The sequence below is a fragment of the Halichoerus grypus genome, chromosome 3, assembly GCF_964656455.1.
Source record: "Halichoerus grypus chromosome 3, mHalGry1.hap1.1, whole genome shotgun sequence".
Lineage (NCBI taxonomy): Eukaryota > Metazoa > Chordata > Mammalia > Carnivora > Phocidae > Halichoerus > Halichoerus grypus.
Genome location: NC_135714.1, coordinates 159,844,307 through 159,867,084, shown reverse-complemented (window position 1 = coordinate 159,867,084; position 22,778 = coordinate 159,844,307). Strand labels below are relative to the sequence as shown.

The window sequence follows — 22,778 nt, the reverse complement described above, 5'->3', positions numbered from 1 at the left end:
TCAAACTGTGCATCTTAGCCATTTCTGCCTCCCGGGGAAGCTCTGCCTTCTTTCTGAGAGCCCCTGGGCTGATCTTCCAGGTGCTTCCTTCCAAGGCAGGCTCTGGAGCCAGGAATACTGTTGTGTCTGGGGGATTGCGCCGTGCATTCGAGACCCCTGGCTGCCTTCACCAAAAACAAACAAATAATAAAAAAAAAAGACTGCTATCTCAGGTGTTAGAGGGTCTAGGGAATTATTTGATTGTGACAGGATTTCAGATGTGGAATGAGCTATGGATTAGATTTAGGATTTTAAAAAGATTGCGGTAAAATACATATAAAATTTACCATCGTGACATTTTTTTCTTTTTTCTCATTTTCATGAAGTTTTTAATTTTAATTCCAGTATAGTTAACATACAGTGTTATATCAGTTTCAGGTGTACAGGACCATCTTAACTTTTTTTTAAGAGATTTTATTTATTTATTTTGAGAGAGAGAAGGAGAGCACAGAGGGAGAGGGAGAAGCAGGCTCCCCGCTGAGCAGGGAGCCCGATGCGGGACTCGATCCCCGGACCCTGAGCTCATGACCTGAGCCAAAGGCAGACACTGAACCGACTGAGCCACCCAGGCGCCCCCCTCTTAACATTTTTAAGTGTGTAGTTCAGTAGTGCTGAGTACATTCACATTGTACAGCCACTCTCCAGAACTTCTTCATCTTCTCAGAGTAAAACTGTCCTCACTAAACAATCACTCCCCCTTCCCCCCCAACCCCCTGCAGCCCCTGGCAACTCCCATTCCGCTTTCTGTCCCTGAATTTGGCTACTCTAGGTGCCTCATGGAAGTGAAATCATACAGTATTTGTCTCTTTGTGATGGGTTTATCACATCATGTTCATCCCCATCCATGTTGTAGCCTGTGTCACACCCTCCTTCCTTTGTAAGGCTGCATAATAATATGGTATGATAGACCACATTCTGTTTGTCCATTCACCCACGGATGGACACTTGGGTTACTTCCACCTCTTGGCTAGTGTGAATAATGCTGCTGTGAGCATGGGTGTGCAAATATCTCTTTGGGATCCTGCTTTCAATTTTTTTTGTTATAAATCAGAAGTGGGATTGCTGGATCATATGATAATTCTGTTTTTAAATATTTTTTGGTAACCACTGTTTCCATAGGGGCTGTACCATTTTACATTCCCAAGGACAGTACACAAGGCTTCCAGTATCTCCTGGATTCCCCTCCCCTCCCCTCTCCTTTTCTCTTCTTCCTCCCTCCCTCCCCCCCCCTTCCTTCCTTCCTTTTTAAATACAGGTGTTCTAAAGCTGCAAGTAGGCCTGATGTATAGTACATTCCCAAGGACAGTACACAAGGCTTCCAATATCTCCTGGATTCCCCTCCCCTCCCCCCCTCCCCTCCCCTCCTCTCCTCTCCTCTCCTCTCCTCTCCTCTCCTCTCCTCTCCTCTCCTCTCCCCTCCCTTCCCCTCCCCTCCCCTCTCTTCTCTTCTCTTCTCTTCTCTTCTCTTCTCTTCTCTTCTCTCTCCCTTCCTTCCTTCCTTTTAAATACAGGTGTTTTAAAGTTGCAAGTAGGCCTGATGTATAGTAATGTAGATATATAGATTTATCTCCCCCAAATAAGACACAACCCACACACATTTGTTTTTCAAAGGATTCTTTACTAGTTTTATAGGTTTAGACTGTATGAGGCCAAAAAGGACCTCCTTAGAGACATCAGTATTAACTCCATTGATCCATTTGACAGATACTTGCAATTGTAATAGATCGTGAACAAAACAGAAGAAATCTCCCATCTTTTCTGGTGTTTACCTGCTGGTGGAAACCCATGTTGATGCCCAGCTAGGCTAGATTGCTTCGAGGTCCTTAGAGATTTGAGGGCAGAGCTGGCTTGGAGTCTGGGTCTTCTCACTCTTGAAACAGGACTCTGTCCGTTTGATCATACTCACATTTAAGTGCACATTTTGGGGAGATTGCCCTGTTTGGGAAAGTGAGACACGCTTGGTGGAAACATCTGTGCCCTGCAGCGCCATGTGGCTCGATCCCCCAGAATCCAAGGGACCTGCGAGCCTGCCCATGCCCACGGCGAGGGCCCAGGTCCTGCAGGGTGACCGTGGAGCCCAAGCCAGGGGCAGAACCCACAGAAGACTCCCCGTGCCCCGTGCTGTAGCCCTTCTTGGCCCCATCTGGCTATTTCTGTACAGTTCAGAGAGGAGCCAGCCCTTGAGCACGGGGAGGGCCCTCTCCACGGTGGTGACCTCAAGGGAGTGGGCTGCAGTCAGCAGTGTCAGGGAACCTTGGGACTTCAGCAATGGTTAAAGGTTTCCAGAACCACCCTTGGCGCTGAGCAGCCAGGCCCGGTGAGCCAGCTTCCTGAGGCACTGTCATCTTGGACCCTCTGCGCCCGTGTAAACTGACACTGGTGATTTTCCCTCTACCTTTCAGGCTACCCAAGTTCCCTTTGTTACATAATCAGGATTAATGTAGGCAACCAGGTCCATTTGTTTAGAAATTGAGAGCCAAAAAAGGTGAATGCGGGAGTGGGGCCGGTGGAAGGGACAGAGGCCCCTGTGGGTGCTGTGGGCAAGTGCCCTGGCTTTTCTGGGCCTCAGTTTCTCTTCTGTTAATTGGCAGCAGAACTACAAGCTGCTTGGCCTGTGGTGAGGGTGACTCAGGTAATCTAGTCTCAGCGTGTGGTAATGGTGGGGGGTGGGGTGTTGCCCCCAACCAGGGCTGATCTCCTCCGAGGGAATGAGGGTTTTCTGAAGGAATTACAGTAAAAGTTACATCTTCCTAGGAATTTGCAGTTTATCCAACAAACAAACAAACAAAAACCCCACACATGCCAGACCCCAGGCAAAGGGCTTGTCGTTCATTATTTCCTTTAATCCTCACAGAGACGTTAGGAGGTAGGTGCTGTTATGATCCCCCGTTCACAGATAAGGGAACAGGCTCAGAGAGATTGAGTAACTTGCCAAAGGTGCAAAGGTGTGAGGAGGAAGCCGAAGAGTGGGGGGGGGTTTAGACTCAGGCGGAGCCCTCGAGCCTACGGTGCTAGCCGTTGTGGGTCTGGAATCCAGTGGAAATGAGAGGGCCACCTCACTTTGTCCAGCCTCTTTCTGATCAGAGGGGACGGTTGGGTTTCACTCCTCTCGCTACCTTGTGAGGTTATAGGAACTGGGGCATGGAGTCCTCAACACCAGGGCCCCCTGGCTGGCCGCTTCCTTCTGGGACCCTGGGGTCTATTGTGTGTGTGGTTTATGGCCTGTCCTACTCTGTAGTCTGATGTTCAGTTCAGACCTGTAAGGAGATCCTTTGTGCCAAACAGCCATTTGTCAGCAAGCAGGGGGAAAAGCCCCACACCTTCCCGGCAAGATTAAGCTAGTTTTGCTGGTGATTCTTAATGATATTTCAAAGCCTTTTTATTAACATAGGTGGTTCCCTAAACCACTTAGGGAACATGCTGGAGCCCTTACAAAAATAATGACAAAGATGATAAACATGTGTTGAGCACCTCCTATACTGTGCCAGGTGATCCATGTGCTGAGAAGTTTTCTTAAGGATCCATTGCAGGAAGCACGTGAGGGAGGGGTTTTCGCAGATGAGGGAACCGCCATTCAGAGAAGTTGAGTAACTTCCCTCAAGTGCATACAGCTGAAAAATAGAATAGGACTTCGATTGTGAGGTGGTTGAGGACACGGGACGTCTTTGTGTCCTTGGGTCCTAATCGCAGAGTCAGGCCTAGATTAGAAGCCCACCGTGTAATTTTTGATTGAATGAATGCAGTTCAAACCCCAGGGACCATCTGAGCGTCAGGCCGGTAGGTGGTTGAACAAGGTGTCTTTGAGATTCCACAGTTGGGATTTTCAGCAAAAGCTTGAAGGCTGGTCAGCAGGGCAGGGTCTGGGAGCTAGAGTGCTGGCCAGTCCTGGCGCAGTGGTGATCAGCTCTTGGAGCTATGGGCTCAGGTCACATAACTGTTTCCTCATTAGAGAAGACAAAGTGGAGGTTGGGGGGTGCTCGATGGGTGGCAGAAGTCTGAAGTCAAACAGAAGCCCATCGGGAGCCCCACCGTGCCAAACCATGACGGCACAGCCTTGAGGGCTGAAGGTAGAGGGCAGGGCCCGGAATGGTCATGTGGAGAGTCAGTGCCTGGATTCTGTTCTTCTGCACTCAGGTAATCCTGGTGCCTTGGGGTCGCGTCATGCGCTTCTAGGGTATTTCCATGTGGAGTCTTGCATTAAATTTGTTCTTTGATGTGGCGTTGCGATGCCTCACCGGGTTTACCAATGTGCAAGGAAAATAAAACACTTTTGAGAATGAGGTATTTCTTCAGTTCTGCCCCTGACATCTTGTCCTTACTTGTAGGTGGGGCGTTTTATAAGCCAATGACCTAGACAAGGCTGCTGAGTCAGGGAGGCCCTGGAGAGGCCAGGATCGCGCAGCGAATTAAACTCTTTCCCGAAAGCAGCCTGAACTTTGGAATATTCAGTCTTAGCCTTTGAATACTGTGGGAGTGCCAGGCTTTCATCCATCAACATGCCCCTCCTGCCCACGAGCTGGGCGGGAGAATGGCTCAAGCCCTTTTTGAGGAGAGAGAATGGGTTTGTACTGAACGAGCCACTATTACCCAGTTCCACTTGGGACCCGTGGCCAGGCTGATGGCCAGCAATGCGAAACAGCGAAGCTCTGTGACCTCCATGTGATTGGGCTCATGACTCTCTGTAAGTACCCTGCTTGCAGCCTGGACCCTCAGAAGCTTCGTGGTCTTAACCAGTGAGGATTTGGGGGACTTTGACGTAGATGGGGCCACTCCCTCTTCAAAAAGGTGGGGCACATACAGGGTGATGTCCATATCACTTAGCATGGTAGGAGAAGCAGAGCACATCAGAGACAGGAAGGAAGTTGGAGATCACCTGTGATCCCTAACTGTCCACCCCCTAGCGAGAGGTTGGGTGGCCTGCCCATTCAGAGTATGGCTCTGGAGCCAGTCTGTGTGTACTCTGTGACCTTGGGAGCTAGTTGCTTAGCCCTTCTGTGCCTCAGTTTCCTTGTTTGTAAGATGGGGATAACTAGTTGCTAGTATGACTCTTTTGTTATTATAATTATTTTGTGAGTGGCGGCATTGGGGCTCAGAGAAGCAAGCTGTCTTGCTTAAGGCCACACAGTCCTTAATACCAGATGTGGGACTAGAATGCAGGACCCTTGCTAGAGCCAGACGAGGTGGATAGGTGTGACTGGTGGTTCAGGCTTCCCCTCCAGCCTCACTTCCCATCTCCTGGTGGGGTCACCAATCCCATCCATGCACTCCGAGCCCTGTTACCTGGAACCTTGGGAACTTTCCCACCTGTAGGGCAGCAATAACTTAATCCTTTGGTCCGACCACAGACTGGATGTTCTAAGTATGTCCTGGGTACACTGGGTCGGAGCCAGGCACGGATCCTTTCATCCCTGCCTCCATCTGCCGGAGAATCTTCTAGAGAAGGGGAGGAGTGACCAGGCTTAGCTCCTAGGATAAAGGGCTGTGGGAAAGTGCTTTGAGCCATAGCAGGGCGGTGAGGGGCTACCCGTGGGTGTGGGGTGGTGGCACAGTGGCCTTGCTTGGGGCCACAGCTGCGGAGAGAGCAGAGCGTGGCCAGCCTGTAACGAGACCCGGCAGGGAGGGCTTCTGTTGCCTGGGCCTGAACCCTCCTCCCAGACGCTGGAGGCCCCATCCGTCTTGGTTACCGTGTGGCTCCTCATAGCTACCGTCATGTGCAGTATGTAACCATGGAAAACACTGGAATATAAAGTAAATTCCAAATGCCTGAGCAAGCTGTTCAGAGCCTCCCATAGTCCAGCCTCAACCTGCCTTTCTCTCAGCAAGCATTTATTGATTATCTAATGCTCAGCCACCCTCCTGAGCCCAGGACTACCTCTCCATCTGCACCTTACCTCTGCATTTCCCCTGAAGCATACCCTTCAGCCATACCTTCCTCTGGTTCCCAGACCCACCTGCACATTCACATTCCCCCTTGGCAGAATCGTTCACTTCCTCTCCCTGCCCGGTTGGCCTTTTTTTTTTTTTTTTCCCAATCAAAGTAACACGCGCACAAAGTCAAAAATCAAATCGGATGGAAGGAATCGTAAAGACAGCTCCATTTCTTACCAATTGTAATACTGTTCCTCCTTCGAGGGACAGCTCAAGTGGCCCCTCTTTCACCACCCTTTCTGGGTTGGATGTGATCTGGGGTCTGTCTGACTCTTCACGCTATGGCCTGTTCCCAGGAGAAGTTGTGTTTGGGGCCGTGGCTTCTCCCCTGGGAGGCCGAGACACGGTTTTGGTTGTCTTGGTGGGATTTGTATTTTCTACTGAATGCTTAGGCATTCTATCCTTTAGAAACAGTAGTGCCCTGAAGCACACCCCTAATGGGCCTGGAGGTTTCGGGACCCCGTCCGGAGAGGATGAGTGAGAGATGGCGCGAACGCTTCGCAGGCCCACATTTTAGAGGCAGCGGGTAGCTGGGAACATTGGAGCGTGGCTGGTCTGTTCACATGAAAATCGGGCCTCCTGTGGGACGTGAGTGGAGAGACAGAGCGGCCTTGCTGGTTTGCTCTCGCGTGTGGGAGCCCACTCCCTCCCATCCTCCCCTGAGCATCCAGGTGACGGGGAACGGAGGGGAGTCTGGCCCTTCTGCTAGGTGAGGCAGGGAAATCAGTGCCGACACGGTTTAGCTGGAAGTGTGTTCCCACCAGCTCTCATCTCTCTGTTTTGTCGTGGTGCAGCTCTTCCCACTGACGGTGCAGTGAACCGGCCCCTCTGCCTGCTCTAAAATAGGGGGGCTTTCAGAATGTATGTGCGCGGCGCTCCCCACGCACCACGCCACCACATGCTTTGTTCCCCTACCTCGTGCCCCCTTGATGGTGGAGGGAGAGGCAAGGACTTCTTTTAAGGGGTCCTTTTTCTCTTGTTGGTTCCTAAACTTGAAGAGGATCAAATTTTCCTTTTGATTAAAAAAAGAGAGACAGAGTAACATTCTCTTTATGTCTATACTTTTGCCAACTTGGGAGATTTAAGAAGACATGATTGGGAATTTTGAACTTGAGAATAAACTTCAATATGCCTCTGCTTGCCGTGAACAGTGTGGTTCTCCTTAAAGCATTTCCTGCGGTGCTCTGTTCCTGGTTAATGTGTGTGGGGGGTAGGTGGGGGGATGACCCCAGGCCTTTTCCTCATGCCTCGATTTTGATGATTTCTGCAAGTGTTTTCAAAGGGCAGGGTGTGATCATCCATCTTCCGTATCATACATAGTAAGGACGAGGTTCCAGGTTGGGACGCAGATTCTGAGTTGGAACCCTGGTAGTGTTGAACTCAAGAGAGCTGTAGGCTTTACTGTGTGTGCGTGGTTCTCCTTGATGTGGTTTGGGTTTCTCCTCTGCTGTGCGTGCCTCCTAAGGATCCTGGAGGGCGAGGATAGTACTTTCTAAGCCCTTGGTGAGGTCTGTAGCTTCATTCCAGAAGACAGTTCTTTCCTCACAAAACGCAGTGCCAAAAAAGCCTCTCTCCCGGCTGCCTGCAGGGATCTGCGCGCCCATGTCTCAGCCAGCGAGGCCTGCGTGGGAACAGGCTCCTCGGCTTGACGCTGTCTGCGCGGGGTGGGGGTGGATGGGAGCTGGAGTGTCACCGGCAGACCCCAGTGCCGGGGACACACAGTGCCATGGATGGGCTGTGGGTGCAAGTGGGAGAGCTCCGGGCACAGGGCTGAAGGAGGCTGTGCGCCCGTGGGTGGCTGGCTGTGGGCTTGGAAGATCGGGAGGGGCCTGGGGTTGGGACCTGCGGCCTGGCTTAGGCTGTGGTTCCATTTACTGACTGTCAGTGCCAGTTGGCAGACGGGATAGAATTAAACTTATCGATTTGACCGCTAATTCTGCAAGGGACACTGGGCGGCAGACACTGATATGATTTGGCATTTTCCTAGCACTCTGTGGGTGCCTGAACTGAATTTCCTTTCTCTGGGAGCAAGTCTGGAACAGCAGAGACTCCTTGGTAGCTTTTTGGGGCCCAGCCCTGGTCCCTCAGTGGGTGCGTGTTGTGCCCACCTGTTACGCTGTGATGTTTGTTCACATCATGACCCGGGAGCCCCGCATACACCCATTCCTGCCCTGTCTCCCCATTGCACCTGCCTCAAAGTAGGAGCATGGCAAATGCTTTTGAGTGGATGAATGGGTAGATTTCGCCTTATCTTCTCCTGGTCCTGATAGCGCATGTATTTTTGACACAGGAAGTTTTTCATATTATTATTTGTTCTTTCTTTACTTATTTATTTTTAAAGTAAACTCTGTGTCCAGTGTGGGGCTTGAACTCACGACCCTGAGATCAGGAGTCACATACTCTACCAACTCAGCCAGCCAGACACCCCACTTGTTCTTCGTTTTCTGAAAATACTGAGAAAGGAGGACTTGGAATCTGGGTCAGGTGGGAGGACGGTGACCCCATGATGCTGCAGGTCCTTGGGCTGGGCAGGATACGCAGGGAGGTCAGAGGTCTCCCCGCCAGGCTTGGCTTGCTCCCTTAGCTTTTTTTGCTGGGCACCAGTTTCCTGACTGAAAAGGCGGTTGCCGAGCTACGTGTGCCCTCTGCCCAGGGCCCTTGCAGCTCCTGTCCTACGATCCTGCGAGCTCACCTGAGGCAGAGGACGCATTTTCCACTCTCCATCCACCCTCTTCCCCTCAAGAAGAGAACAAGACAAGGTAGGCTCATCCTGATTTGTCTTCTTAGGGGAAAGTTTGCCCCTCACTCCATTCTGGCCTTGCTGGGAGCTTATGGAGCCCGTTTAATGCAAATACAGAGTTTGTATCATTGGCGTGGAGCCCTCCTATAGAATCACCCTTCTAGAGCTGGAGGAGACTTGCTCAGTCACACAGGGAGTGGCAGAACCAGGCCTGAGACCCAGGTCTCCTGATTCCTGGGCCAGAGTGCTTGGGTAACCCGCCCAGAGGCTCATGCTGCTTCCCGGCCGTGCTGCTTCTCGGGCCTGTCTTCCGGCTCCTGCCAGCCACACTGTGCCTGGGCTGCCCCCGGGGGTTCCTCCTGACACCCCGAGCTGTTCCCTGCGCTTCCTGCGTCCAGTCCTGCGTCCAGGGCCCATGCCGGCTACAGCTGTTTTCTCAAAGTGTGTTCAGCAAGGTGGAACTGGTTGTTCCGTGAGACAGGGTTTCTGTCGCCCAAGACAAACAGTAACAAGTGCCTTGTTAAACAAAATTCACCAGCGCTTTCCTGAAGGACTTCCCAGAGCCTTTAATATGCTAATGTGCATTCTCAATTTCCAAGAGTGGAGAATTAAAAGGCGGAGAATGGGAATTTATTATAAAGAAAGGGCCGGCGTGCAGTGCAGCTAGGCCTGAGCAGGAACTGAAACCCAGGACAGGAAAGGCGGTTTGTGAAATTCTCTGTCTCCGTCTTTTTGGTTGGTTTTGGTTGTGCTTTTTAATCTCTGCCCTTTCTCTGTTGTCTTTTTCCTTCTGTTTACCCTCACACCTGGGCTTTTAAAAAAACATTGTGGTAAAATGTACGTAACATCGAACTTGCCATCCTAGCCATGTTTAAGCGCCCAGTTCGGTGGCATTAAGTACATTCACGGAACTGTACGTCTTGCAAAAGTGAAAGTCAGGGTCCGGGAAACAACCCCGTTCCCCTCCCCCAGCCGCTGGCAACCACCATTCTACTTTCTGTTTCTATGGTTTTGGCAACTCCAGGTACCTCATGTTACGTGGAATCAAACAGCATTTGTGTGTGTGTGGCTGGCTGGCTGGCTTATTTCACTCAGCATCATGTCCTCCGGGTTCCCCCAAGCTGTAGCCTGTGCCCGAATGTCATTCCTTTTTAAGGCCAAATAAGATTCCGTTGTCTGTATGGATCCCTTTTTGTTTATTCATTCATCCATCGAGGGACAGGACGCTTGGGTGGTTTCCACTCAACCCCAAATTCTTCTTTGGTCCACAGGTCACTAAAAAATGCCTGGTCCTGAGTTGTACCTTCTGCAAGTAGAGTCACTGAAAAAGAAAGAGAGGCTAAACTGAGGGGTCTCCACCGCTCTGGTCACTCCTCCGGCCACTACGCGGCCACCTCGGCTTCTCTCAGCCCCTCCCGCGACCATGCTGGAGCAGATTGGCCACCCCTCTCTCCCCTCGGGGCACGCGGAGGGTCTGTGTCCTTCTCCCCTTATCTCCCACGTTCCTTGTTGTTTATTTCCCCAACGATTCTCCCTTCTGCCTCCTGGTGCCTGATTGAGGGTGGGTGCTCCCTGTGGGCAGGTTGAAGAAATGAAGGTCGCACTAAAGGGGCTCTGGCCCCGAGCTTGGCCATGGTGGGCTCAGAGGAGCCTCGACTGAGTCCTCCTCTGTGCTCAGGGGCCGCTTGCCTCTGTCCCAACCCTGTGTCATTAAATGTGGCCTCCTTTGAGCAGACCTCTGCCGCCCCCCCTCCCCGGGACAGAGAGATACCCAATCGTCCTTTTCTTGTCCACAGGGGGTGGGGCATTTTGGTTCAGTAAAATTTACTCCAGCTGCCTCACCCCTAATTTAAAAAGAGAGAGGTGAGAAATCAATCCCAAATTTCCCATGTAAGTCTGAGAGCTGGCCGATGTGAGCGGCTTTGTCAGGGAGAAGGCTTCCTGACGCTATAGAAAGGGGGTGGGTAGGAGAAGAGGTGGTCATCGTTGCCTCTCAGCTTCAGCCAGGCCTTTCCCATGGTCAACTCGCTCCGGCTGCCGACAGCTCTCTGGGAGCTCGCTGGGGGGGCATTATTCCATGGCCCGACATTGAGGAACCTGCTCAAGGTCCCAGCATTGGAATTCAGACCTACAAGGTTGGACTGGCTGGCTCTAAAGCTTCCTGCCTTGGCCCCCCTCTCTGCACACCGCCTCCCCAACCACCCCCTCCTCACTTAACCCAGGTGCCCCCCCTTTCTGCCAAGGCTGGATGCAGAATGTTACTAGAAAGTGCTAAGGCCGAGAGGGCCCTTTTTTTTAGGGGTTCTCCAAACTGAGTGATGATCAGAATCATCTGGGGAATTAAAAAAAAAAAAGAGTTTAGAATCAACATGTGTTGGAGTGGTGCTCAGAGGTACATTGTTAAACATTTCCCCATGATTCTGGTAACCAGCCACGGTTCCAGTCCTCTCCTTCATTTTCCAGTTGAGGACACTGAGGACCAGAGAGATGAGATGCCATAGCCAAGGCCACTGGCCCTGTTGGAGCTGGGGTCAGGTCCAGAATCCAGCCTCTCAGCTCCTCGTTCCAGGTCCTATGTGTCTTCTCACACTGCTTGTAAGGGGCTCCTTTGTTTCTACCCACTGAGACCCAAGGGAGGCCTTCACCACAGGCTGGTCTGGCCCAACGCCAGAAACTGGGGCCAAGTGGAGGGTGGAGAAGGCAGGAAGCTTCTCCAGTCCATCCCCAGGGTCTCTCCCCTGGGCACAGGACTGGCAGGAGCCACCCATTACCAACAGGTCCCAGGGACAGGCTGCCTCAGCTCTGCATGTGGCTCAGCAGATCACCCCTGGGCTTGAGAAATGCAGCAAAATTGGGACTTTTTTTTTTTTTTTAATCAATAGGGAAGGGGTGGTGGGAGGAACAGGTAATTCCAGGAAAGCTACTCATATCTTAGGGGGAGAATGCAATAAGAGACCTAGTACCACATCACCCCCGTTGGTACCATAAGTTGCATGCATTTGTTTGTTCACTCGTTCAGCAAATATTGATTGGGCCCCCCCGCCCCCGTGTGAGTTAGACACCGTAATAGGCGTCGTAGATATACTGTAAATAAGACAGACATAGCCCCCCGCCCCCATGGAGCTTAGACCTCTGCAGGGCTAGATAACTAGAACCACGTCCTTTATTGTCATTAACAGTAACGATGGTCATAGACATTTAATTTTCTCAACCATTCTGTCACAGGAGGAAACGAAAGCGGGGAGGGGGTAACCATCTAGCCCAGAGTCACAGCCTGAGTGATGGGACCTGGGTTCCATCCCTGTGCTCTGTGCCGCCTCCTGCCTGGTGCCCCTGCTTCTCATCAGGGGCAATTATAGGAAAAAGCTGGGGCGGGGGGTGGGGGGGACTACGGAGCTTTCTTTGCTGTAAAATGTGAGCGATTTCAAGTGTTGTTGAGGATTCAGTGCCCTGGGTAGCCTCAGCAGTCCTGAGGAAGCGGATGTGCCTCTTCCAGAGTGGACACTTTGCACTCCCATACTTGGTTCACTCTGGCCAGGAGCACCTGCTGAGCAGCGTCAGGTGCCCTCTAGGTTGACAAATTCCCTCCTTCTCCTTCCCTTGCTCTTGTTTGCTTATAATGTATCCTCCATTATGAAGCCACCTCGAATACTTTTGGAAACATGTTAGAATAGAAAATAGTTCAACAAAAGGCACAGGGACACTGACCCCATCCATTCCCACCTGGCATTCCCTGGAATGTGGGTCCAGATGTGGGGCAGCTGCCTCGGGCTGGGCCAGGGGGCATTTTCACCAGAAAACAAGGGGTAAAGTGGTGAGTTGTTTTGTTGTGGTTTTTTTGAGAGAGTGGGGGAGGGGCAGAGGGAGAGGGACAAGCAGGCTCCATGCCCAGCACGGAGCCCCGCTGGGCTCCATCTCATAACCCTGAGATCATGACCTGAGCAGAAATCGAGTCAAGACGCTTAACCGACTGAGCCACCCAGGTGCCCCAAGTAGGGAGTTTTTAATAAAGCTAAATTTAATTTAAAGAACAGCTTTATAATCAGAGATAGTCTTTGCTTTTTTTTTTTTTTGGCATTAAAAATGTCCTTTCATAGAAAATGGTCGTAATGGAGGGCAATGGTGATTGTTGCTCATGTTGTTACTGTTTTATGCCCTTTCTTGGCAAAATGACAAGTTGCCAGTGATGTGCCCATTTTCTTTGTGGTTTTTACTAGCTGGTGACGTCTGAAAATGACCATTAATTTTAAAAATTTATTTTTTTAAAACTCAAGTGTCGTTAACATGCAGTGTTGTATTAGTTTCGGGAGTAGAACATAGTGATTCAAGACTTTCATACATCACCCAGTGCTCGTCACAGTAAGTGGACTCTTAATCCCCATCACCTAATTCACCCATCCCCCACCCCCTCCCCTCTGGCAAACACCAGTTTGTTCTCTGTAAAGAGTCTTGTTTTGGGGTGCCTGGGTGGCTCAGTCGTTGAGTGTCTGCCTTCGGCTCAGGTCGTGGTCCCAGGGTCCTGGAATCGAGCCCTGCATCGGGCTCCCTGCTCCGCGGGAGGCCTGCTTCTCCCTCTCCCACTCCCCCCTGCTTGTGTTCCCTCTCTTTCGCTGTGTCTCTCTCTGTCAAATAAATAAATAAAATCTTTAAAAAAAAAAAAAGAGTCTTGTTTTGTTTGTTGTTTGTCTCTTTTTTTCTTTGTTTGTTCATTTGTTTCTTAAATCCCACATATGAGTGTTAATTTAGATCATTGGTTTCACACTGTTCCTCTGAGCCCTGGAGTTGCTGGTTGCTGGGGAGGGAGGGCGGCGTGTGTGTGTGGGGTGTCTGCCTCAGAGTGAGAAGAGAGTCCAGGGCCCTCCCCCCATTCTCAATTAGAGGAATTCTTCTTCCATTTTATATATTAGCTTTGGGTATGATTTTGTTTGGTGGTAAAAGGGTATCCCTGCTCACGGTTGGAGACCCTCCCCTCTAGCCTGCGTGTGTTGAGGGGAGTGGAGGGGCGCATGCTTGTTGCTTTTGCAGGACTGAGCCAGGGTGGGTCTTTCACCTGGCAGATATTACCTTCTGTACCAGTCAGGGTTCTCCAGAGAGACCAAGCCAGGAGAGAGAGAGAGAGAGAGTGTGTGTGTGTAGACCCACCATACCACACAGAGTAATCTGTTTCACTCAGGGTCTAATTTAATGATTTAAATGTTAATCTCATCTCAGAAATACCTCCATAGCAACAAACTAGTGTTTGGACATCGTTGGAGCCATTGTGGGTACCAGGGTCTTGATCTGTTGACCCCGAGATTAACTGTGTACCCACTTAAGTGCTCTGGTCATCTGACAGGGATAACAGATGGGGAAAGCTGAGCTTCTGCCTCAAGGAGGCAAGGCTCCACACAGGAAGAAATTAAGAACAGGACCATTTATGTGTAAGTGCTAACTTCTGAAGACAAAATGTAAAATGCATGTAGAGGAGCTGTGGGATGAGGTCTGGAGGACGCCTGGGAGATTCCTGGTGGGGGCTGAAAAGGAGCATTCAGAACATGGAGGTCTCAGATAAGTGAGGACACAGACTTTAGGACGAGAGGGGCAACCACAGGATAAGAATACTTCCAGTTGACTAGGCCTCTGAGTTTATTAAGGGTTTGTGACCATCGTGTTTTTTTAATTGGGGGGGTCCTGAGGTCCAGAGAGGTTAAGGGATTCCTCAGGGCTCACACAGCATGTGGGTACATCTTCCTATATCGTATCCTGCCCCCAACCATCCTTCCCCACTGCTGGCCACGATGGAATCCATGCGAATGTGCGTATGTGAGGCGGGGAGTACTCCAGGAAGGAGGGAATCTGTTTTCCTCACCGAGAAATCCCGTGAAACTGAAAATGGACAGTTAGCTCTCACTGTCTCCCTGGGTCTTTTTTTCCTCTTTACTATCCTTGTTAACTTCCACCGTTTCTGTTTTCTTGCCCCCGCCCCCAGACACGAATGCAGAGTTTGAATCCAGATCCCAAAGCGCAGTACACAAGTGTCTACGGAGCCCTTAAGAAAATCATTCGGACTGAAGGCTTCTGGAGGCCCCTGCGAGGCCTCAACGTGATGATGATGGGTGCAGGGCCGGCCCACGCCATGTATTTTGCCTGCTATGAAAACATGAAAAGGACTTTAAATGCCGTTTTCCACCACCAAGGAAACAGCCACCTAGCCAACGGTATTTTGAAAGCGTTTGTCTGGAGTTAGAGAGCTTTCTCCTTCAACAGACCCTTCCCCAGGGTTCTCCTCCCTGTGACCCAGCAGCCTGACGCCTCATCTCCGCCGCGCTTGCTTACGAATAAAGAACTCTAGTCGTGTGTGCACACACACCCAAACACACGCACACACACACACACACGCGCGCGCTTTTCTGTTCCCCCCGCTTTCTAAAACCTGGGGGAAGTCGGTGACAGAGGTGTTTCAGTTTGCATTGTTGCGTGGGTTTTTCATTTTTTTTTTTTTTAAGACATTGAAAAACAATTAATGATCAGATCTAGGAAAAAAAAAACAAACAAACCCTGAATAGAAACAAAACTTTTCAATGCTGGATTCAAAAAAAAAAAGTTATCTGGACAGCTTCTTTGAGACTATTTAAAAACTGGTTCAACAGGTCTCTGCAACGTCAAGATCTAACTAAGCTTTAAAAGGTCAAGAAGTTTTATGGCTGACAAAGGATTTGCTGCAGCGCAGGCCACCTTTCCCACCTTAAGCCTCTGGGGATCTGGGGGTTTCGCCCCCGTTCTCTTCCGTTGGTCTCGGTCGCCTCTCAGCGAGCAAGGGCTGGAATAGTTTTCCTTTGTTGTTTTGAGGGAGAGTGGCGGGAGGGGGCGTGGGTGGGTGGGGAGGGGGGCGGCTCCTACCCGCCCAGCGCAGTGGGCTCGGTGGGCTCAGTGGGCTCAGTGGTGGCTCCTTCCCCATCTCCTTTGGGTTTTGCTTTTGTTGGTTTTTGTTTGGACATGGAATAAGGGGTCCTTATTTTAACAAAACTAATTTTTCAACACGGAAGAGGGAGAGTGACCATCGACAGCTTTTCCCCCTTCTTTTTGTGCTGAGAGAACCCAAAAGCAACCCTTCCACCAGCAAACCCTGGTAATAATAACTACCTGGCTGGTGTGCAGACATTTATTTCTTTTTTTTTTTTAAATGGGCCCCTGGTTGCATTTATCAAGACAGTCCCCAAGGGTCACACTCTGATGCTGTCCCCTGAGTCCTTGGCCTCGGGGTTTGCCTCTTACTGAAACTGCCTTGTGTAATGGTTTAGTCCCTTGGTCACTGAACCCCTTGGAGGTGGTTGGACAGTTCTGCCCAGTGCCGTTACTGCTTCGCGACGATGTATGCTGTGGTTGCATTTTGACCTTTCTGGTGGTAATCGTAAGTGTGTGTGGGGGGGAAAGGGGGTTTATACGCATTTCTGAAGCATTATCCTGGTATTGCTCATTCCTCCCACCTTCCGGGGCTAATCTTAATAGCTGGGCAGTGTCACCTGCCTAGGGAGGAAACCCAAAGCCAAAAGCAAAATTCCAGGCCTTAATTAGACTTCAGAAGTTCCTGGTTCTTGAAGCCAGGCCAGATGAGAGCCTCAAGATGGGGTCTGCCATCTCCGAGACGAGTCATCGCTTTGCAAACCAACCCTGGAAATCTGCCATATGCAGAGCTTCCTGACGTCTGCTTCTCCTGCCTGTTTTCTTGAAAATGCCTGGATTTTATTAAGGATATTTCTTTTAAAACTTATTTTCTTTTTCTCCCCTCTTAGCTGTATATATAATATCATCCCCTTTGCTTGCCCCAGCTCAAGGACAGAGTAAGTTAGTCTGTGGACAAAGGTGAGGGACAGGAGACAATTAAAATCTGGACAGTTTTCCACTGGGAAAAGCCATGAAGTGTGGTTTCTGGGTACCATCAGCCGTCAGCAGGTCTAACCTTTCCCAGCATTGACTACACATCTGCAGGATGAAAATGTGGCCAATGGCGCCTATGTTATCATCCTCATTTTTCTCAACAATTCAATCATCACTTTACGTTTTGAAGAGTCAGTGCTCACCTGGGAGCAGCTGGGCATAGATTTTGCTTCTTAGAAAGCTCTGTGCAGGGTTCCATCTGATTTTACGTTCCAGGAACTTCCTCAGAACTCCCGGTCGCAGAGGGTAATTTTCTGGAGTTTGTTTTGCAGGGATAGCTGGGAGTATGGCCACCCTGCTCCACGATGCGGTAATGAATCCAGCAGAAGGTAATGCTTCATGGTCCCAGGGAATGGCAGGAGGGGATGTGCGAAGGGGCAGGAAAAACAGTGGGGGGCGGCTGGGCGGCGGGGAGACCGAAGGTTGGGCAAGGGGACTTCCGGCCCCCAGTCAGAATAAGCAGAATTCTTTACCACATTAGCAAAGGCCTCGAAAAGGGGCTGAGCATTTGAGCTTACGGTGTTCCTGTTCTCTTGAACAGAGAGTGGGACTGTGATCCTCGGACCAGCAGCATCAGCATCTCCTGGGAGCATGTTAGGAATGCTAATTCGAGTCCCACCCCAGACCTGCTAAATGGGAGTCTCTGGGGGGTAGAGACGGAGTCTGTTTTAACAAGCTTCCTTGAGTAGTCTTTGGCACTCCCGTAAAACCTGTGTGTACGTGTACCTGTGTGCACAGGGCACACACTCACACGCACAGGCCTTTGTTAACCTTTATCAATCCCAGACAGGTTTAGGGGGAAGCCGTCAAAGGCCATTCATTAGGGCTTAGGTTCAATTTGCTTTTTTAAAAGAGATCTGAAATCATTACGGACCATCTCAAACGTGCGCAGATGTGGAGAGGAGAGTGTTAGGAATGCCCATGTGCACCTCACTCTACTTGTGATTTAACTTTTGGCCATCTTGCCTTAGCCAGCCCCTCCCACGTTACCTTTTTTTTTTTAAATTATTATTTTGAATTTGGGGAGCACTGGAAAACAGTTGTCAGCCGTGCAGACGTGCGTCCTTAGCTGACTCAGGTCCGCCCAGCGAGGAGCTTTGGGGCCTGGTACTGGGCATCCTTGCAGCTGGGTTATTCTCGGTGTGACATGTAGGGCTCTCTCCACCTTTCTCCCCAACTAAAAATTGGTCCCTTGCCAGAAGCGAAAATGAAAGGTAAAACGTCAACATTTCAAGTCTTTTGTTATGAGTTTGTCTGTTTTTGTCTTTTAAGGTGAACATTTCTTATTTGCTCTCAGCTGCCTCCCAGCCCCTCGCAGACAGGGGGCTTGTTCTGACCTTCAGGAACTTGATGGGTCAGACTGGGAGAGGTGGGCTTTGTTTTTGCGTGTTTAAGGCAGTGCATCCAGGGACCTGGTCAGTGACCAGTTAATTAGCCCATGTCAACCAGGCAAGAATTTTGTTTCTACTTTTCAAAGAGAAACAAGTGAGGTTCAGCTCCCTCTCTTCTCTTTGACATTGATTTAAGGACTTCATTTCTCTAAAAGTAAAGCAAAGCACACTGCATGTGTTCATTTGGCAGTGCATGGGGGACTATTATGACTCAAGCCTGAGGCCCCCAGTTGCCTCATAGCCTTTGAACCAGCAGTTACTTCTGTATTTTAAGCCAGCGTCTTCATTGGGGTTTGTCACTGAATTTGTGCTCACATAATTCCAGTGTTTCTTCCAAGAGCGCTGTGACATACAGAAGCTAAAAATGCTGTGTACAGACCACATACAGAGAATAAAAGACGGGACACACATGTAGCTGGGACGGTGGAGGGCAGAGAGATGGGGGGGGCAGGATTTAGTTTTGCCGCAGGTGCGATGCTGGAGGCCTCCGGGATATGGGGGATCAGATCACTGAATCTAGTCTGAAGTGGCTGCCTGGTTCGGGGACCCCCTTATGCGGGCTGCAGGCAGGAGAAACTGAGCACCGGGTCCTGGGGCCACATCTGTAAACGGGAGAGCCCAGAGCTGGCGGGGCTGCGTGTGTGCTAGTTCTCTGGGACCTGTTACCAGTGTGTCTAAATTTGCTTGTTTCTCTTTATGGCTTGGCTGCCCATTTCACTCCGACCCGGGGTGGGGCCAAACCCAACCATCCACCCCCCGCCTGCTGGTGGCCCTGACCACAGTTGTGAAGCAGCGCATGCAGATGTACGACTCGCCGCACCGGTCAGCCCTCCGCTGCGTCTGGACGGTTTGGAGGACCGAGGGCTTGGGGGCCTTCTACCGGAGCTACACCACACAGCTGACCATGAACATTCCCTTCCAGTCCATCCACTTCATCACCTACGAGTTCCTGCAGGAGCAGGTCAACCCTCACCGGGGCTACAACCCACAGTCCCACATCATCTCGGGCGGGCTGGCCGGGGCCCTCGCCGCAGCCGCCACCACCCCACTGGACGTCTGTAAGACCCTCCTCAACACTCAGGAGAACATGGCCCTCAACCTGGCCAACATCAGCGGCCGGCTGTCGGGCATGGCCAATGCCTTCAGGATGGTGTACCAGCTCAATGGCCTACCCGGCTATTTCAAAGGCATGCAGGCCCGTGTCATCTACCAGATGCCCTCCACGGCCATTTCCTGGTCTGTCTATGAGTTCTTCAAGTACTTTCTCACCAAACACAAGCTGGAGAATCGGGCTCCGTACTAAAGGGACAGGCTGTGGGCAGTGATTCCAGAATCTTTTATTTTAAAAAGGCTTTTCCTGCCTGCTTCCATTCCCTTGTCCTCACACCGAGGTTATGTTGGCGGGGTGTTGGCAGGGTGGGCCCTCTGCTCCCTGACGCCTCAGAGAGTGGGGACAATGGGACAGCCGCTGACCGGAAGGCCGTCCACACGGATGTCTGAGGTGGTAGGTGGGGGAAGACTTTGGACGGGGAGCGAGGGATGGCTTTTGCTGTCCTTCCCCTGACAGGAATGTAGCTTTTCTGCCTTCCTGTAGCCGTCTCCTGCCCTACGATCGCAGCTCACAAGGGAGGGGAGAAAATGTACAGTGACTGAAAGCATTAAAGAAAAAAAGAAAATTCTGTATATAAAAGTTCTAGTACACAGTACAAAATAGATGGATAATGTTTATCCTTTATTTTTCTATGTAGAAGTTTTTGGGTGTGTGTGTGTGTGCGCATGTGCGTGCACACGCCAGTGCGTGTGTGCAAATAAGTGGTACAGCTGGGAATGTCAAGTTTTTTTTGTTTTTTTTTTTTAAAAGATAGAGGGCTGAATTCTTCCATTGGGTTAAGTGAAAAGGCACCAAAGTGATAAATTACTGAATGTGGCCTAAGATTGTGTGGAGCCCCCAGATGGAAGTTTCACTTGAATGTAAAATAATAAAGTTTATATTTTGAATTTATGTTGCAAACAAAATCAAAATAGTGATACATTACTCCTAGCTACTTTTTTTCTCCTTTTATTCAGTCAGTCACCTGCGTGTGCCTTTTGCTTTTGTCTTTACTGAAAATTCCAGGACCAAAGATCGGTCCTGGGGCATTTTCTCTAGCGGTAGGCACATACACATGCACACCTAACGGTGGCAGGATCGGTCACATTGGAGGACAGCGGCCGCCAGCAGGATTGGGATGACTAGTCTTATTCCTGCTGACACCATTCCCTTCCTCCTTGTGAGGGATGCGGATGTCTGCCTCCCTGGGCCAGCACGCAGCAGCTCTTGAAATGCCAAGGTTTTGTTACTTGTTGAGCAGGCAATTGGGATAAATTCTCCCTAGAACTTATTCCTGCTTCAGCCTTTAACTCTGGCACTTCAGATATTCTTGTGTGTTGACTAAATCTGTTTCCCTGGGCGGTTTCAGGGATTTTTAAAAAGCATAGCAAGTATGTCTGTGGCATGTGTCCATCCCTCTGTCCACCATTAGTTCACCTGGCACGGAGCCTCTCACCTTGCAGTGACAGAGGCCAGGCCCTCAGGCCAAGCCCAGCCGCTGAAGTGAGACCCGGGCCCTTGTGCACAAGTCAGGATGTCTCTCCAGAGCTATTGTCAGCGTCACTTATCTGCATCAGCTGAGAACTCGAGGCCTCACTGTCTTGTTTTCTGAAATGGTGCATCTGAGCCTGATTATCACTAAGAAAATGCAAGCTTGTTTCCCCTGGCCACACCCTTTGATTGGCTGCCAGGCATCTCCAAGGGAAGCCCAAATGGCTTCACGGTTTCCTTCTGGAGCCCTTTAAAAATGAGCAGGAAGCACATGTATGTTCAATCTGGTGGGCCTGGCCCTGACCTTTGGCCTTTGCCCTTTACCCCTGACCTGCCCCACGGTCAATGTAGTGCACCTCTCTGAGGCTCAGACCCAGGCTCCTTTGGAGGCTGTTCCTCCTGCCAAGAACTCCAGGTGGCACTGGGACAGGTTTCATCTTGGGACCCTGCACGCTGCCTTTGGGAGTCGTTTTGAGGTCAGACAGAAGGGTGCCATATCAGGAAGCTCCCATGTGTGCCCCATGAGCGGGACCTTGCTCCTGGTTCCTGCTGGCCTGTCCCACTTTAGAATGAACCTCTCCCCACCCTCTGCCAGTGGGAAACCAGTTGCAGCAAGCCTCTGTCCTACTTGGGGGTGCAAAAAGCCCATGGAGAGAGACCCTGGTGCTCTGGGAAGTATTTACATCCTCTACTAAAACATGCTGTGTATTACTGGTACATTCTGCAAAAGGAAGAAAACTAGAGAGAATTCTAAAATAATTATCCAACCACTCTTTCTCCTCCTCTTAAGATGTGCCACACTGCTGCAAAAAAACCCACAGGATTTTGTTTCCGATGGTATTCAGAAAAGAAACTGTTCACTTCTCTAGGAAAGCTCCTTTGGGTAAGGGATGCAAGAAGGAGAGGCGGGAAGGGGGTTTGAGAGCTCTGTGGACTGAGCTGGAAGGTCTGCCCATACTTTGCTCTCACCGTACAGATGGATTGGCCGGGAAATGGGGCGACGCCACCTGTCCTGCCTTCCCCCCGGACCTTCATGAGGCTGGATGAGCCATGTATCTGAGTGGGTTTTGAAAGTTGTGAAGCACTAAACAAATGTAAGTGGTCTTAATCTTGCGGGAATTGATATTCCCCCTTGCTCTGGGCTCCAAAGTTTGTGTCGTTGCTTTGTGCAGACTACAGTCCAGTTGTCAACTGTGACTTTGACATTGAGAAGTAACTAAATAGGAAAATGTTCTCGCCCCACCCCGGTGATGACCAGCTTAACATAATCATGGCACATGCTTGGTCTTTCATGTGTTTGGGGTGACCTCTGCCGTCAGGCACGCCCCTTGAGTACGGTGCTCGGTAACAGTGCGTGTGCACACCGGCGTGAACTCTTACGCCCAGACCATGATGTGAGATTCAGTCCCTTGTAGATCAGAGTTTTATTTTAGAATAGAAAATTGATTTTCCTCAGATGTGATACAGCTTCAATCCACGACTATTTTTTCCTAACTTTGTATTGAATCTAGCTGTTTACTGGCCTACATCCTTCTGTGTGTTTTCTATTTCTGTTTCTTTTCTTTAATGATGATGTCTTATTTCAAGCGCGGTCCTCCAAAGTCCCCCTAAAGCTGCATCTCCAACACACTGTTATGCCAATAAGGTTTTATTTAACTTTATTTAAGGATGATTGTGTCTGTTAAATGCCAATGTACTGCTGCTTCCTACCTGTAAGACGCACAATGTACAAGGGTGAGCAAGTGTTTCTTAATGGCCTGGGGCAAATAGCACAGTCGCTGCCTCCAGTTGCTGCCAGCTCTTTGGAACAGGGACAAATGTGTGTTTACGTGTGGGGATATCTCAGATTTGCTGCTACGGTTGTGACACTGGAGCTAGAGAAAATAAAGCCTTGGTCTTTGAAGCGTTGTGGGCTCTGTGGTGGGAATATTGAAAAAAAGAGGAGAGTGGATGGGGAGAAGGAGTCTAATCCGTGAGGCTGGTGCCTAGTCTAGCCTCGCTCATGAAGAACCAGATCCATGACTGCGGTAGAAAGTGCCACGTCAGCTCTCAGAGGTGGAAGCAGATCCCCATGTCGGGCAGCCCGGGGACGGTCACATTATCATGCCCGGGCAAGGGCCGAGAGCCGCCTCTGGCTTTGCTCTCCACGACAGGGAGGGTGGCAGTTTTCCTTCCTAGTGTG

At 50.4% G+C, this 22,778-nt stretch overlaps 1 protein-coding gene and 1 non-coding gene across 6 annotated transcripts in view; one reads left to right on the top strand and one right to left on the bottom strand.

Moving 5' to 3' along the window:
- SLC25A37 (solute carrier family 25 member 37) overlaps window positions 1-22,499 on the top strand; it is a 39,973-nt gene extending 17,474 nt beyond the window's left edge. For 2 of the 5 annotated variants that reach the window (XM_036075087.2, XM_078069503.1), the window contains exons 2-4: window positions 14,676-14,904; window positions 16,897-16,953; window positions 18,798-22,499. In XM_036075087.2, the coding sequence (XP_035930980.1) occupies window positions 14,676-14,904; window positions 16,897-16,953; window positions 18,798-19,318 (807 nt within the window). In that variant the 3' untranslated portion in view covers window positions 19,319-22,499. Of the gene's footprint in view, window positions 1-3,670; window positions 3,817-14,675; window positions 14,905-14,932; window positions 15,374-15,573; window positions 16,098-16,896; window positions 16,954-18,797 lie in introns of those variants that run through there. The other 3 variants (XM_036075088.2, XM_036075091.2, XM_036075089.2) reach the window with 3 other exon arrangements.
- TRNAR-CCU (transfer RNA arginine (anticodon CCU)) lies at window positions 8,318-8,390 on the bottom strand. Its single transcript has one exon. It is a non-coding gene; the product is annotated as a tRNA-Arg (tRNA).
- Window positions 22,500-22,778: the final 279 nt, after the last annotated feature.